Source organism: Mustela erminea, chromosome 5, assembly GCF_009829155.1.
Source record: "Mustela erminea isolate mMusErm1 chromosome 5, mMusErm1.Pri, whole genome shotgun sequence".
NCBI classification, from domain to species: Eukaryota; Metazoa; Chordata; class Mammalia; order Carnivora; family Mustelidae; genus Mustela; species Mustela erminea.
The window spans coordinates 74,648,360-74,664,352 of NC_045618.1; the positions used below are offsets into that span (position 1 = coordinate 74,648,360).

General features: G+C 52.7%; 1 protein-coding gene across 2 annotated transcripts; it reads left to right on the forward strand.

Moving 5' to 3' along the window:
- Positions 1 to 555: 555 nt before the first annotated feature.
- On the forward strand, positions 556 to 6,791 carry REM2 (RRAD and GEM like GTPase 2). 2 transcript variants are annotated; one of them, XM_032343807.1, is made up of 5 exons: positions 556 to 2,504; positions 3,778 to 4,119; positions 4,339 to 4,412; positions 5,126 to 5,333; positions 5,723 to 6,791. In XM_032343807.1, exons 1-5 carry the CDS (start codon positions 2,402 to 2,404, stop codon positions 6,016 to 6,018), a joined length of 1,023 nt encoding a protein of 340 aa, XP_032199698.1. In that variant the 5' UTR covers positions 556 to 2,401; the 3' UTR covers positions 6,019 to 6,791. The 2 variants fall into 2 exon arrangements, with proteins under 2 accessions (XP_032199698.1, XP_032199699.1); XM_032343808.1 differs by having other exon boundaries at positions 5,726 to 6,791.
- Positions 6,792 to 15,993: the final 9,202 nt, after the last annotated feature.

The following is a 15,993-nucleotide window of genomic DNA, read 5'->3' on the forward strand; positions in this document are numbered from 1 at the left end:
TCTCGTGTGTTGTGAACCCTCATAACAAGGCTATGCCACGAGCATCGTCAACCCAGTTCACAGGTTCAGGAGCATTCTCAGAGGAGATAGGAGATGAACCAGCCTCTACAGAGATGCAGAGTGAAACCTGGATTGGTTCAGTTCCAAATCTCTACCTTTGCCCCACTATTCCACAGACCCTCCCACTCCTGAGGAAGCCGGGACAGGGCCAGTGCGCAACCTCTTACTAGTGGGACAAGAGAGATGGTGGTTCAAGGGGAAAGCCAGCTCCTAGGACCCAAAGCTGGCTGAGTCCTGCTGGGGTCTGTGATACCCTGACCCATTCTCATCTCATATCCTAGAAATGAATCCAACCACCTAAGTGAATTTTCCAGATACACAAAGCTCACCCTTTTACAATGTGAAACTTTTTTTTTAAGATTTTATTTATTCATTTGGTAGATAGAGATTACAAATAGAGAGGCAGGCAGAGAGAGAGAGAGAGGAGGAAGCAGGCTCCCCACCGAGCAGAGAGCTCAATGTGGGCCTCGATCCCAGGACCCTGGGATCATGACCTGAGCCGAAGTCAGAGGCTTTAAAACACTGAGCCACCCAGGCGCCCCTACAATGTGAAACTTTTAAAACTCATTTTGGAAGGAAATCATTCTAAGCATACTGCTCTTCAGCACTTCTGCAATAGGCTATACATTCGTAGAGCACTGAGGATCCCTCAGAGAAACCAGTGGCCTCTCCATAACGCTGCTTTCAGAGGCTGTCACAGTGTCAAGGAAGCGGTTTTCCTTTTTGCCAAATGCCCTCCAACCACTTTTTAAATGTTTCTGCCTGCTTTCAAAGTTTTTTGGAGTGTTGCTTCCCTTGCCACCAAGCTACCAGGGGCCCCTTGCTACTCTATGTGTTGAGTACAGGGATACGCAGGGACATTCTGAAACTGCGAGTAAGGAAAGACAAGTGGGCTGTGACTGAGGACTGGAGAGTCTGTCCACTGAGAAAGGTGCAAAAGTATGGTAGTTCTCTCAGGAGTCCTTTTGGCTCCCCCTAGACCCTGAACGTCGCCCTGTAGTTCACATCCAGATAAGTGATCACTGCACATCAGTCCAAGATCACTCTATGTCTCTTCCACTGGAGGAGTCCTCCAAAGATTACCATACAGACCATTCCCAATAACAGGAGACAACTGGAATATTTAAGACAAGGCAACTTAAGAGATGAAAAACAGTCTTTGGTACTGGAAAAATCAGAGTGGGAATCCTGGTATCCCCATTTCCCAGCTGCACAATCCATCTGGGGACAGGAACCTACCACTGGGGACAGACACCTCCCACTCTGAGCCTGCAGGTCATGGGGATGAAAAGAGAGAACTCAGGAGGGAGCTTAGCACAGCACCTGGCAACAAACACAGGGTGAGGAGCCAGGGAGCTGTCAGGTCTGTGTGGGTGCCTGCCCTGTCAGGAAGGAAAGAGAAGAGCTGGAGCCTGAAGTGAAACGGACCCAGGCAGGAAAGGAGCAGCAGAGCCAATCCTGGCTTCTAACAAAGGGGCAGAGAATGGTGTGCAGGCCCAGAGGGCTGGTGGTGCCCCAGAGAGCATAGAGTGGGGCTGGCACTGGGGATCTGGAACTTCTAGAGGGCTTAGCTCAACCTCCCTCTTCTGTCCTGCCCATATTAACACTAGGTTGGTGGGCCTGGCAATGTGGGAGGGAAGGAGAGGCAGTCCCCCTATGGTTTGCACCCGCTTGAACCTAGTGACCAATGAAGCTGCCCGAAGCAGGCAGCCATCACTTCCTCTTCGGAGCACCCATCTGCCTAGGGGCCAAGTTGGGAAATGGCTACTGTGTTGGGTCTTAGCCCAGAAGGGGGGGTATGGGGAAGGAGAGGATGATGGGGAAACTTGGTGCCAGTGTGACCCCAAATCTCTTGGTTTCTGCCTCTAGGCCGTCCATTTAGCCACTGAGCACCCACTCTGAGCTGGACACAGGGCTTGGGGGCGGGGAGTCCACAGACAAATGACTCATAGTCCCAGTACCTGGAGAAAGACCTCCCAGTTCCTGGGTCCTTGCCTCCTGCCATCCTCAGCTCCCTTACCCACCAGACCCTCACCCGGCTCCTCTGAACCCGTCTCTTTTGCCCCTCTGACTTCGTTATGGTCCGGTCTTAACCAGACTCCGCAGTGTGTGTGCTCTGAGAGGGAAGCGACACAAAGGAAGGGGGGGGGGCAGAAAGGAGGGAATCCCGCTGACATCACTGCTCATTAGCATGTGTGACCTCATCAGGGGGCGGGACAATTTCCCCAGGTGTCGGGGGGAGGAGGGCAAGGGGGTAGTATTTAAGGGAAAAGCTGACAGTGCTGCTGAGTGAGGGAGTGGGTACTGCAAGCCGCGGGGCTGCACACGCACACGCACACGGATGCACACGGACCTCGACACCGACATGGACACGGACACAGAAACCACAGCACTATGCCCCTCCGGCAGCCACCAGGCCTCCCCTCCAGGGACGCCCACACCAGGTGAGGACTGAGCTGGGTAGGTTCCAGCTAAAACCATGGGGGTGGGAGCTGAAGCTCTGGTGGGGAGGTCAGAACTGGGGGTTGACGGAGCCTGAACCCAAACAGCAAAGGGGAAGAGCAACTTAGGAAGTGGGCAAGCCTCCCGCTCACACCAGGACTGAGGCTGGGCTGGGCTGGGGGCCCCCTGGGGTGCTGCCTAAACGCCCCCTCCCCCATCACTCCCAGGGCTTCGCTGGGGAAACTGGTGCTCAGACCCTAGGTCAGCCTCACTCCTCGGAGGCTGGGATGGGCAGGAGGGATGGGGGGAAAGGGAAGGGGTAGCCCACCAGCCTGGGAATCACTGGCTGGGGGCTGCCCTGGGGACCTGTTGGAAGGGTTTCACTGGCTCTTGGAGGCCCTGGCTGCCAGCCAACTATTGATCCTGGGCTATTTCCAGCCTCTCGCCATCCCCCTTTGTTGTGTCTGTCGTTCTTTCTCCAGTTACCCTGACCCATGCATTGTCACTCTCCCTCTCGCTCAGGTCTCAAGCTCCAGCACTCGCACTCTCACTCTCCCCCCCACTCCCTCCCTCCCTCTACCTCACCACGAACAGAAGATCTCTGGGACTCATAGGGACTGCCAGAGATGCAGAAAGATTCTCACACACAACCACGCACTGGGGAGATTCTCACCTGTGGGGCCATGAGAAGAGGCTGCTCTTCTCACGCACAGGGGCGGGGGCACTGCACACATCATAACTAGCAAAGTCCCTTCCCTGGGAACAGGCTCCCCACAAAGTTTTTGCCCCCCGCCCCCGCCCCCACAGATCTTGGGCAGCAGCATCAGCTTCTCATCCCCTTCACCCCTCCCCAGTTGGAGGGATTACCTGGATTGGGAGGCAGTAGAAGTCAGGGTCTCTCCAGTAGAAGGCAGGGCCTCTCAGTAGAAGGAGGGGCAGCCTCCCGGGGCCAGAGGCCTACTCTGGGGGTGTGCCTGTGTGTCAGCGTGAGGTCTGTGGGCGTGCAAGCCTACACACAGTTGCCTCCCCTGCATGGGGCACGTTTTGAACATGTTGTGGCTGGACCCACATTGGGTAAGCCTCTAGTTCGGCTCCTTTGAGCCCTACCAGTTCAGGCTTCTGGGGGAGTTCAGTGTCAGAGGCCAGGTCAAACATTCTCAGCTCCTTCTGGGTTGTCATCCATTGGGGCTCTGAGGCCACAGCAGGCAGGGTTGAGCCCTCTACAGATGGTTAGGCATACCCCCACTCATAGCTTCCTTCTCTTTGCCCCCCCAGAAACAGATGCCTCACTGCTGAAGAAGCCAGAGAAGCTGCTGGCAGGGTTGGACCGGGGTGGGCCACCCCCTGCCCCAGGGGCCCCCAGACGAAGAGGCAGTATGCCTGTCCCCTACAAGCACCAGCTGCGGCGCGCCCAGGCCATAGATGAACTTGACTGGCCACCTCAAGCCTCATCCTCTGGTTCCTCTGACTCCTTGGGCTCAGGGGAGGCAGGCCCCACCCAAAAGGATGGCATCTTCAAGGTCATGCTGGTAGGGGAGAGCGGCGTGGGCAAGAGCACCCTAGCAGGCACTTTCGGTGGTCTCCAGGGAGACAGTGCTCATGAGCCGGAGAACCCAGGTATTTGGGGGAGCCCTGTAAGGGTCAAGGGCACCTGTGGAGCCCTAGTCAGGGATGGAAGAGCTCAAGGCATGGGCAGCCCCTGGAGGCCAGAACCTAAGAGAAGCTGTTCCAGTGCTCTTCTGTGGCAACCTCCCTGGAGGGGGTCCCTGGTTACCAGGTCTCACAAGTGTTGGGGAGCCTCCTAATGGGCTCTATTCTGTCTTTATTTCCCAACAGAGGACACTTATGAAAGACGCATCACGGTGGATAAGGAGGAAGTGACTCTAGTTGTTTATGACATCTGGGAACAGGTAAGAACCTAGGAGAGCTGGGGAGGGGCAGAGTCTGGCCGAAGGCTGGTGGCACTGCAGGCCCTGGTTCCAGTATGTTCTAGAACCTGGCCTTTCACACGGATCATCTCAGAGAGCAGAGGCCCACATCAATGTGCGTGCCATGGCACTGAGTGCCTCTGTCTTTCTGGGATCTTCTGACCCGGGATCTTCTGACCCGGAGGGAAGTTAGGATCTGAATCTGACAAACCCTGCAGCTGTGAGCGAAGCTGAACACCCTGAAACTAACCCCATCCATAGATTTTCCAGCCTGGAAGACTCTGATCTGACAGGAGGAGAGCTCAGGGCTCTGGAATACCAGAGAAGGGGGGAAAGTGAGGATTTGTGAATATTTGAACATAAATGATTACTACATAGAAATGAGAGGCCAGATTACATACAGCTGAAGAGTATTGATTTTTAAACTAAGAGATTAAGCATAAGAAAGTAGGATGGGCTATCCCGGTCTAGGACCCTGTGTCCCCAATTCTCCCATTTGGGGCTCACATTATAAACCACCCTCTCCTCCACAAGCACCCTTCAGGTCATGAAGATTCTGCCATTAACTAGCTCTATGGTCCTAAGCAGGTGGCTTCTCCCTCACACCCAGATTCCTCATCCTTGAGATGCAGGTGCTGGACGGGTGCTCCCTTGCCTCCAACTCTGACATTCCACCACTCTCTGCCCATATGCAGGGGGACGCAGGGGGGTGGCTGCGGGACCACTGCCTTCAGACCGGGGATGCCTTTCTCATCGTCTTCTCAGTCACCGACCGGCGAAGTTTCTCCAAAGTTCCAGAGACCCTACTTCGGCTGCGAGCTGGGAGGCCCCACCACGACCTTCCTGTCATCCTCGTGGGAAACAAGAGCGACCTGGCCCGCTCCCGGGAGGTCTCACTGGAGGGTGAGTATCCTGTACCTCATCCAGACCTGAGATCTCTCCCTTCCAGGTCGCCTCTTCTCCGCAGGGCCCTTTTACCGTTTCAGGTGTGCAAACAATTGCCTTTACCCTTTAGCAGGCCAAGGGCAGACTCTCAGTGCCCACGCCTAGGGCCGGAGAACGCCTTCCCTTCACTCCTCCCCTCTTCTCCAATCCAAGGCCCCTGTCTCTCCTGCCCTCCGCACCACCACGGTCCTCCGCGTGATCCCTGCCTTGTTCTCAGTTTCTAGAGATTCACAGGCCACGACCCCTCTCTACCGCACCCGGCACCTCCTCCTCCCCCCAGACCCCACCTCCCACCCCGCCCCGGGCCCGTGCAGCCCGCGGGCGCCTCAACCCCTCCATTCCCGCAGAAGGCCGCCACCTGGCAGGGACCCTGAGCTGCAAACACATCGAGACGTCGGCCGCGCTGCACCACAACACGCGGGAGCTCTTCGAGGGCGCGGTGCGCCAGATCCGGCTGCGCCAGGGACGGAGCCGCGCCGGGGCCCCGAGGCCCGAGTGGGGCTGCCCAGACGGCCCCCCGCCGCCCGCGCGCCGCGAGAGCCTCACCAAGAAGGCCAAGCGCTTCCTGGCCAACCTGGTGCCGCGCAACGCCAAGTTCTTCAAGCAGCGCTCCAGGTCGTGTCACGACCTCTCCGTGCTCTGAGCCGCGGTCGCCATGGTCACCGCGGTCGCCATGGTCACCGCGCCCTCTGCTGCCCCCCACCTCGCCCTGCCCCGCCCCCGTCCGGCTTCCTCTGCGAAGACCGTCTAGGAAACCAAAAACGCCCAGGGCGCACGGCCGCCCGCCTGCGTCGCCTCCAGTCCCCGCCACCACCGCGCGCGCCCCGGCTACCTCTCCGCCCCAGAGCGCCTAGAAGGCGAGGACGCAGACCTGCGGGCGGGCGCGCTGCGGCCAGGGGCAAGGTGGCTTCTGGAGGGCCCGAGGGGCTATACTTCCGCCAGCTGCTTTGACTTAATTATTAAGTCACGGCTTGACCACCTCTCCCGGAAAGAGATCCTAAAAGCGAGAACAGGGAAAGTGCTTCGTAGACCCCTTTCCAGTTCTCCACCTTTATACTCCGCGCGAGCACGCCTCACCTTTAAGAGATCCTTAAAGGTAAAGACACGGAGACGCTTCTTTGAGACTTTTCCTAAAACGTGCTGGTTCTTAGTTGCAGCACTTGTCCACTTTGCCTTTAAGAACTTCTTAAAGGCAAAGGCCTGGAAGCGCTATTCATCAGAGTTGATTCTGTGATTCACCACCACACCAGGGCACTTCCCTTTTAAGGTTATTAAAGGTAAGGTTGGGACAGACTTTTGCCTTCAGATGCCACAGCAAAGAGCTGAGCAGGTGGCACCGCCCCTTTTGGCCAGGGCCCAGGAGCCCCCAGCGAGGGAGCCACCCTTCCCTTTTCAATAAAGAACTTTTCTACATTTGCTCATTTTGACTCTGTTCTCAAAAGCCCCGCAGAAGGGGTAGTTGTAGATGGAAACTGTTACAGACAAAGCTTAGGCCCAGAGGAGCAAGGAACCTAAATCTCCACGGAGGCTCCAGAACTTTAGTCCTGGTGTAGTCTAAGAAAGGAGCCACAGGCCTTGGAAATATCTGGGTCTAACTCGTCCCTTTGCAGATGAGCAAACAATCCTGGAGAGGAGCAAAGAATTGCTAGAAGGTTTAGTAACTTCCTGACACAATGGGACCAAATCCACACCCTACACCTCATCACCTTACCTCCCCTTATTCTGCAAAGTGAGCTGGAGGCCACATTTAGCACCCAGAGCTAGCCCGAGCTATGCCCCGGGCTGGTTTCAGGTGGGGCCCACATCCACGAAGGAGACCCATCAGCTGGGGCATGATGAAGATGGCCTGCACTTCCCCTGACAGGCCCCCACCACCCCAACTGTCACCTGCAAAGCCCTGTGAGAACTGAAGCTGTCAGTGCCTCCCCTGGGGACGCCTACGCCTACTGCTGCCTGAGCCAAGAGTCTGAACAAAGAGAGCAGAGGCAGCAGCTCCCCTCACCCCAGACTACAGCACAGCTACTTGAGCACCTGAGGGCCAGACCACTCTGCCCCACCCAGGTTTCCAGAACTTAATGGAAAGAAGGATGAGATGTCTCCTGATCCCTGCAGCAGGGAAAGAGCCAAGGGGGACCAGCTCAGCATGAGAGTTTATGAGATGATAATATGAATAATGACATTACCCTTTGAAATTTATTCCCTTTCTCTGTTCATTCTCTAATGACTATATAAGGTGTTATTGCACCTTTTATTATGGAAGAAAGTTTAAGTAACTTGCCTGGGGTCAGTAAGCAACAGAGCGGGCTCCCACTCATATCTGCTTGATACTTAATGATTTTATCCAAGTTTGCATCTGAGGTTCCCCTTCTAGTAAGGAGAGGAAGAGGAAGAAGGTCATTAGAAGAAGTGTAAGGGAAACAATAGGCAGGGCCATGGGCAGGTGCTGAGGTGAATGGGCCAGAGAAATTAAGTGATTATGGGGGAATAGCCAGGTCTAAACTCTGGGGACCATGAACAGAGACACTTCATAGTGTAAAATGCAGAAAAGCACACTTGGCCCCTTGAGGGGACCGATGGTTGGGTTGAAACCTCAGGGATATTAAGAGGAGGGATAGGAGATGAGCATGAAGAAGAAGGTTTGGAACCTTACTTTTAAGTACCTTAAATGGCAAGAAAAGGAGTTTGTGCCCAAGCCTGCAGACAGTGAGTCACCAAAGGTCTTTGAGTATGAAAGTGTCACAATCGGGACCATCCTTGGGAAGGAGGAGGCTGGGAGAGGTATGCATGGACTAGAGTAGCAGGGGCAAGTCCTGAAGAGTTAAGCTGAGGGGACAATTAACAGTCATACATATGGACAGTAATGAAGGGCCATCCCAAGGGAGAAGGTGGGGGCAAGCAGAGGCACCAGCAGTGTGAGTCAGAATTGGTGGAACTTGGCAACTGAGCAGCTGGGTACAGGCAGGAGTCACAGGCAGTGGGAGGATGGTGAGGAACTGGGAGTTAAGGGGCAAAGGAGGATGTGGGTAAATGGCTCCATTTTGGAGACCCTTGAATTTGAGATGGTAGAAAAACATCCATACAGAGTTTCAGCAGCTCCCTGAACAGCTGCTCCCTGAAACTCAGAACAAGTTAGGGTGAGAGACACAGCTGTGAGAATAATGCCCGTAAAGATGGTAATAGAGGAGCTAGAAGGAAGAAGTGCAGTCACACAGCACCGCGTGCTGGGTCTGAGGCACTGCTGTTGCAGACTTGAATGTCTTTGATCAAGGAACCCTGCATTATTATTTTTAAAGTATTTTATCTACTTATTTGGCAGAGAGAGCACAAGCAGGGGGAGCAGCAGAGGGAGAGGGAGAAGCAGGCTCTCCACAGAGCAGGGAGCCCATATGGGGCTCCATCCCAGGACCCTGGGATCATGACCTGAGCTGAAGGCAGACGCGTAACCAACTGAGCCACCCAGGTGCCCCAAGCCCTGCATTTTTATTTTGTATCAGGACCCACAAATTATGCTGAGGCACTAAGGAAGGGGATAAAATACAGGCTGGGATCCTTAACCTCAAACCACACATGGGCTTTAGGAGTCTGTGATGTTTGTGAAGTGGGACAGTTTGATGTGTTTGTGCAGTGGCACATTTGAGAACAGAGTTCACAGATTTCCTCAGGTTGCCAAAGGGGTCTGTGTCCCAACAAATTACAAACCACTGATGGTCCTGATTGCTGCCAGGATGGGGAACTGGGTGCATGGAGAATGGGTGTGAGAGGTTTACTTTCCATTGTATAGCCTTCTTCTGTTTGAATGTTTAACAATGGCGCATATTACTGTTCAAAAACAAAATAACTTAAAACAAAGTCTTGATGTTGCAGAGAAAGAGAGCCCAGAGACAGGGTCCTGGGGATAAGGAGATGAGGAAGGTGGAGACCCAGCCATCACCAAGGCAGCGGAAGAACTGGACTTGAACTTGCGGTGGTTCTGTCAAGAGAGAAGGGCTCTTGTTTTTTTAAGTAAACTCTATGCCCACAGTGGGCCTCACTCTCTCCACTCTGAAATCAAAAGTAGCATGCTCTACTGACTGAGCCCGCCAGGCGCCCCAGGAAGAGGGCTTTTCCAAGGAAAGACTACCACCAATGGTTAAATGTGGCCAAAGGGGAAGATAAAGAAAAAGGCCCAGTGCCTTTCATGTGTCTGAAGCTTCAAATATGCATCCTGAAGATGGTGATAGCAGGGCCTCCCCCGTGAGGGGTGCCACACACACCATAAGCATCCTTCCCCCTCGCTCAGCCAGCCCCATCAGCCCAACCCATCTGTGCGTTCCCTCCAGACGCCTACATGGATGAGCTCAGAACAGACGGAAGCTGAAGCCAGGCTCCCGCCAGACTTGGAAGGTGGGGTCTTCTCTGAAAGCCATTCTTCTCCCTCTCTCTGGGTAAGGCAGAGTCGCCCACGGGGGCTGATCCACTGGTGTGAGAGATCAGCGAAGGGTCCTGGGGCCGGAGCGGCGGCTTCTCCACCCTTGTGCTCCTCTTAAGCATGCAATTGTGTCTGCACCACTTTAGGAGCCAGCCCTTGCCCCTCCCCTCTCCCAGCCCCGCAGTCCCACAGGGCATCCTCAGGGGCCCACAGCGAGAAGTGTGTGCGCTCTGCGGGGAAGGGCCGGAGGTGAGGCCAGTCCTGCATCTTAGAGGGCATCCTTCTACTCAGGGGCTCTGCTCCAAGGTGGGCCGTTATGCCCTGCTGCATCTAATCCTCTCTAGAGAGACTGGGGCAGGGTCTTTCCTATTCTAAAAGCCTGCCAGTCATGGAAGGGGATTTCACAAGTCTTCTGGGTTAAACCCTCACTCCCAGAAAGCCCACCCATGCATACATCTTATTAATCTAACATAGGTCTAGCCACATCACTCTAAGTCCATTTTTCCTGGACATCCATTCACAAATCCTTGTTGTTCCCCTCAAGTACTGCCAAATACCGGTCACCACACTGGGCGCTATGGGAAAAACAAATACAGGTTAAGACACGACTGCTGCCCTCTGGCAGTTTACAATTGAGCTGGAAATGTGAGACAAACTGGACCACAGTTTGACTCTCAATCTGGGGGCTATGTCATGTCCTCTAAGAATTCTGAATGAAGAAACAGAATTTGGAGACAAATTTTAGGAACTGGGTCTTAAAGGATATATGCAGGCTAGATTGGGGGAAGAAGAAACTCCTTGTGGAGAAACTATGTGAACAAGTGCACAGGAGACATGGGACAGGGTAGGCAGCCCTGCGTGTGAGATAGACACTCTCCCTATAAGAAGGCAGCAAAACTTGAGGGGATGGTACAGCCCAGTTGTCAAGGGACTCCAAAGCCAGGTAAGAGCATCCTGCTTCTTAGTCCTTTATCATCTTGGTGGCTCTCTGGTGGATATGCTCAAGGTGCCTTGTCATTTTTTTTTTTAAGGTAATCTTCACCCCCCAATGTGGGACACAAACTCACAACCCTGAGATCAAGAGTTGCACCCTCTGCCAACTGAGCCAGCCAAGTGCCCCTTTATCCCTTTGACTCTAAAAGACATACTCCATGGCTTGGTGGCCTGGTAGACTCTATGTGCCCATACAGACTCCATGGGAGCCCTGCCAGCACTTTAATTAGTACTTAGTCCCACTATTTTCTGGATGCAGAAAGTCACTCTCAATCTCCCTTCTTTTCTGGACCTCAGCTTTCCCAATTATAAAATAAAGGTAACAATACCTACCTTGTAGGATGGTCATGATAACTAATGCAATGGAAACATCTTTGTAATTTGTCAAACATTACAGAAATGAGCCTTGGAATTTTTTTTCCCCCCAAGATCTGTGTCCTGATCCCTTATTCAGGGACCCCGACAGCTTACTAACTTCTCAAGGCACATCAGCACCCCGGAGATGCAAATCTAAGGGGGCACCTGGCTGGCCCAGTTGTTGGGGCATGTAACTCTTCATCTTGGGGTTGTGAGTTTGAGCCTCACAATGGGTGCAGAGATTACTTTAAAAAATAAAGAGGGGCACCTGGGTGCTTCAGTCGGTTAAGTGTCTACCTTCAGCTCAGGTCATGATCCCAGGGTCCTGGGATGGAGTCCCGCATTGGGTTCCCTACTTAGTAGGGAGCCTACTTTTTCCTTCTCCCTCTGCCCCTCCCCTGCTCGTGCTCTCTCTCAAACAGATAAATAAAACCTTTAAGAAATAAATAAATAATAGATGGGGTGCCTGGATGGCTCAGTCTTTAAGCGTCTGCCTTCAGCTCAGGTCACGATGCCAGGGTGCTGGGATCGAGCCCCACATCATGCTCCCTGCTCGACCAGAGGGCCTGCTTCTCCCTCTTCCCCACTTGTGTTCTCTCTTGCTGTGTCTCTGTCAAAGGTTCAACTTGCCTCCAAAGGACCCCCATTATTAGATTTGTTGTTTTGAGGAATATTGGGGGACAGGTGGAAAGACTGGCAACTGAAGCCTAAGTGATGGCATTATACTGCAGTTTTCCATTTTTTTTGTTCTAGTTATGATTTGTCTTTAGAGGACCTGAGCTGATTTAAAATCTTTCTCTGAAAGGAAGTCGTCAGAGCCCTGGAGACCAGTGATGGCAGGTGCTAGCAGACTCCTGCGGCAGGCAAGGAGGGGCACTAAGCAAAGGGTGGTAGCAGGGAACACTACAAGGTTTCCCTGGCCAAAGCAAACAGCAGGAGTCCTGCTGAAGGTACCTGATGGGGTGGCTGAGGAGAGAATCACTTTGACTTTTTGAAGCCATCTGATTGCTATCTGATTTTATATATTTTATATATATATATTTTTTTTCTTTTAGAGAGAATGAGCATGAGTTGGGGGGTTGCAGAAGGAGAAGCAGACTCCCCGCTGAGCAGGGAGCCCAATGTGGGACTCCATTCCAGGACTCTGGCATCATGACCTGAGCCAAAGGCAGACGCTGAACTGGCTGGGCCCCCAAGTGGCCCCTCTGATGTACAGTTTCAGGCACAAAAAGGGTGCTTGTGACCCAGGACCTTGTGAGCAGGGGACTTCAGTCCAGGAAGAATTGTTTTCACCACTGCCTCACCCTCACTTTTCTCCCTGCACATGGGGAGCATTCTGAGGTCAGGAAGAAGTGGGAATAATGATGGCCAGTAGTAATAACAAGCTCTCAAGTTCCGAGCCCTCTCCACTGGCTCTTTTATCTCAGCCTCACACCATCCCAGAGACAGGTGCTGCTATTAGCTCTCCCTTTCCACAGATGAGGAGTCCAAGTCACAGAGGGACGAACCCCCAGTTCCCCAGTTTACTCAACTGCTCTCGGACAGCAGAGCCATCTGCAGCCCATGGCGTTGCTCCGGAGTGTGACCGTTCTGCTGCAGGGTGAAGGCCCTCTGGCTTGGACGGGCCCAGGAGTTCAGAAAAGGCTAATTTTTGGCACTCCCTTTCTAAACAAGGAGGTTTCACGATGCTTGAAAGCTAATGAAAGCTGCCTTCCTTTCTGGAACATTGGCTAGAGTTTGACAAGTCTCTGATTTCCAAGGTCACTGCTTCCCCTCCCTGCAAGCCAGCACTGACTGGCTCCTTGCCAGTCTTCAGGCCCCTCATCCATCTACCATTGCCCTCAAAAATAACTGCTTAATGGCCCTCCAGTAACTGCAGCCAAATCCTTAAGGGCTCTTGAGAGGAGATCATGTGGGAAAGCTAACAGAACTCATCCAACTTTTAAAAGTGAGCTTTGATCAGCTCTTTCCTTGCCTCCATGTTCCTAGATGTTCTAAATTGGTTGGTCTGCTTCACTGCTCACAGGACTCTCTCCGCCAAGAGCACATGGAGAGCAAATACGTCCTGGATACAAAGTGCAGAAGTTGGGAGGGAAGAGAAGGGATGTTTGAAGCCTGAAGGTTCAGACCCAGTTCTGAGACCAGAATTTCTTTCCCGCAGCCAGCTCACGACTATCACATCACCTGGTTGCCATGGAAACATCAGTCTCTGTTGGATGGCAAGCAGCATTTTTTTGACAGGAAGCATCAGAGGATACCATGGTAACACCAAAAAGAGTAAAGCTGCCTTCTCTCCTGGAGGGGTGAGGAAGGAATGGAGGATGGTAGGGAACACAGGCCAGGAAGGAAGGGTGTCGGAAAGTTTAGCTCTGACTTGAACAGAGAGGGAATTAACAGACACCTAACATATGCAAAGCAAAGCAATAATGAAGAAGACATGACTGTGGCTGGCCTCATCGGCCTATAATCATCTTTTAGTAAGAGTTTACACAGAACTGTTCATGAAGGCAGAATGAGACTTGTAACAGGACAACCAATCCTGAAAAGGGAAATCAGCTAGCAAAGCTTCAGAGTCTTACAGGACAGGATTTTGACCAGCAGAAGACGGGCAGTGAGAACAAGATGAGCAAACATGGAAGTGGAAAAGTGCAGGACGTACTGAGAACTCAGGATACAGAGGTAGAAAAAGCAACTCCCAGGCCTTGGCTCCCAGAGGGGCAGGCTGAGATTAGGATCTAAGAATGCGAAGCTAGACTGCCTGGATTGGAATCCCAAACTTGCTGTGTAATTGCCCACGATTACAGGTTACTTACCCTCTTTGGGTATCCATTTCCTTGTTCACAAAGCAAAGATGGTGAGAGGGTTGTTGTGAGGATTAAGAACTCAGTACACACCAAGTGACTAGAGCAATGCCTGACCCGAGACAGCCCTGTGCCCGCGTCGACAAGTATCGTCGTACCACCTCCACTTCTGGAGCCAGCACAGCCCCTCCCCGCTGTCCCAACCATTACTTCCTGACTCTCACCACACTCCTTCTGTAAAGAGAAAGGAGAGGCTGTGATGACCATCTCCCTTCAAGTTGTAAACTCAGTTCTCTTCTTCCTAAGCACCAGGACTAAAGATTCAAATGGCAAACGCCTGCTTCCTCTGGTCACTCACATCTGGGGGCTGTTGGGAGCCTAAGAAGGAAGTAGGCAGAAACCCAATTCCAAGAACATGTATGTTTAAAGAACAAGGAGGAAATACCACTGCCTTAAAGAAGACAGAAGTATAGGCTAGAAGTCAGAAGTCAGGTGAACGTCATTTTAGAACAGAGGACAGCAGGGCAATTCTATGCTAGAAGAGGATCTGGGCCAGTCTCTCTACCCACACCTGAGCCACTACGCCCAGGCAATGGAGCCTCAGGAAGGTTTCTTTTACCTTAGGAGGCTGTTTGCTGCCCCCTCCTCTCACCCCAATGCAGAAATGAGTAACTAGAAGGCACTGAGTCACATGTAGTGACTCTGGCTGTCACCCACTAGATGCTGTCACCTTATATAGGTTAAGGCTAGAGTAGTTGTCCTAGATGTTTCCTCACTTCCACCATTATCTCTCCCCCAACAAGAGGCTGTATGAGGAACAAAGGACTGGTGGGAGAACTAAGCTGAAAGAAAGCAAAGTGAAGGCAGGCCAAAGTAGGCAAGCATGGGAACGAAAGGAAACCAAGCAGACGCGGGCACCCATCTGATGAAGGCAGGGAGGCAGGCAAGGCCTGTTGTTATTTATAGTTTGGAGGAGTTCAAGACCGCCATGAGGAAGCCTGGTCCTGAGCCTCAGGATAACTAACAAAAATGGTCCATGCTGTTTTTCAGGATGCATTAGCAGCCAAATCAATAACTATAGGGGAACTGGGCCCTAGCCAGCTACTACCTAAAATCAGTGCAGCCTCCTTCCCTTCCCCCAGGCCGAGAGAGCAAACCAGGACAGGGAAAAGGTGGGGGTGGCGGCAAAGGCAACAGGAGCAGCGAGGCTGAGGCTGCAGCAGCCCGGGGTGGGGGGTGGGGGGGATTATGGTGGGGGGATGAAGAGCTAGTTCTGGGTCCCAGTGGCCTTTTCTGCCACAAGCAGGCACCAAGTACCTAATATTTCAGTGTGAAAAGCAACCCCAAAAGCTAGTATCACCAATAAACCTTTGCTCTGCTTAGAAGTCTGAGAGCTGACAAATTAAAACCGAACAGCAATTATCCATATTTTTAGCATTACAATAAAGTCTTAACATTCTGTTGCCATAGAGACTGGTAGAGAATGGAGGAGTCCCACAGAGCTCTGCCCCTGAACCTCAGACCTTCTTCTCTAGGCTGGTCCCTACGAGCGGAGCAAGCGGAGCTGCCGAGTTATGGCAGGCCCCTTGTCCTAAGCCCTACAAAGCAGGTGGAAGAAGATGTGTGCCTCCCCTTCCTCAGGGCAATTCCTGGAATACTCGGCATTCTGGAATTCACTGGTCCCAAGCCTGCGTTGTGCCAGAGTCCTATATGGAAAACAACAGTTGAGGAGACTGACTGAGGAATAGCCGACTTCAAGCCTGGGGAGTCCCCATGTATGATACCCCAACTGCTCTGGATACTGGACTGGGAGTTCTGCCACAAAGAGAGCCACAGGTGGGCACAGAGGCTAATGGTAAAATTGGTGAACCTAGGAGGCTTCTCTGGTACTTAAACGCAAGATCACAAAATACCTCTAACCAAAGGTGCAAAATGTGCTACCGTCATACTGCCATCTGGTGGAAAGATAAGATCTGTCCTCGGGCACAGAGACAGCCTATTCATGAGTCCAATGACAAGGTAGGTTTTGGAAATACTTAGGATGGGTGGGTAGGGAGGA

Excerpts from the sequence above, each read along its gene's own strand:
- REM2 (XM_032343807.1), top strand. The coding sequence starts at position 2,402 with ATGCACACGGACCTCGACACCGACATGGACACGGACACAGAAACCACA. Across the intron at positions 2,505-3,777 it reads TCCAGGGACGCCCACACCAG|AAACAGATGCCTCACTGCTG; the intron begins GTGAGGACTGAG and ends TTGCCCCCCCAG. Across the intron at positions 5,334-5,722 it reads CCGGGAGGTCTCACTGGAGG|AAGGCCGCCACCTGGCAGGG; the intron begins GTGAGTATCCTG and ends CCATTCCCGCAG.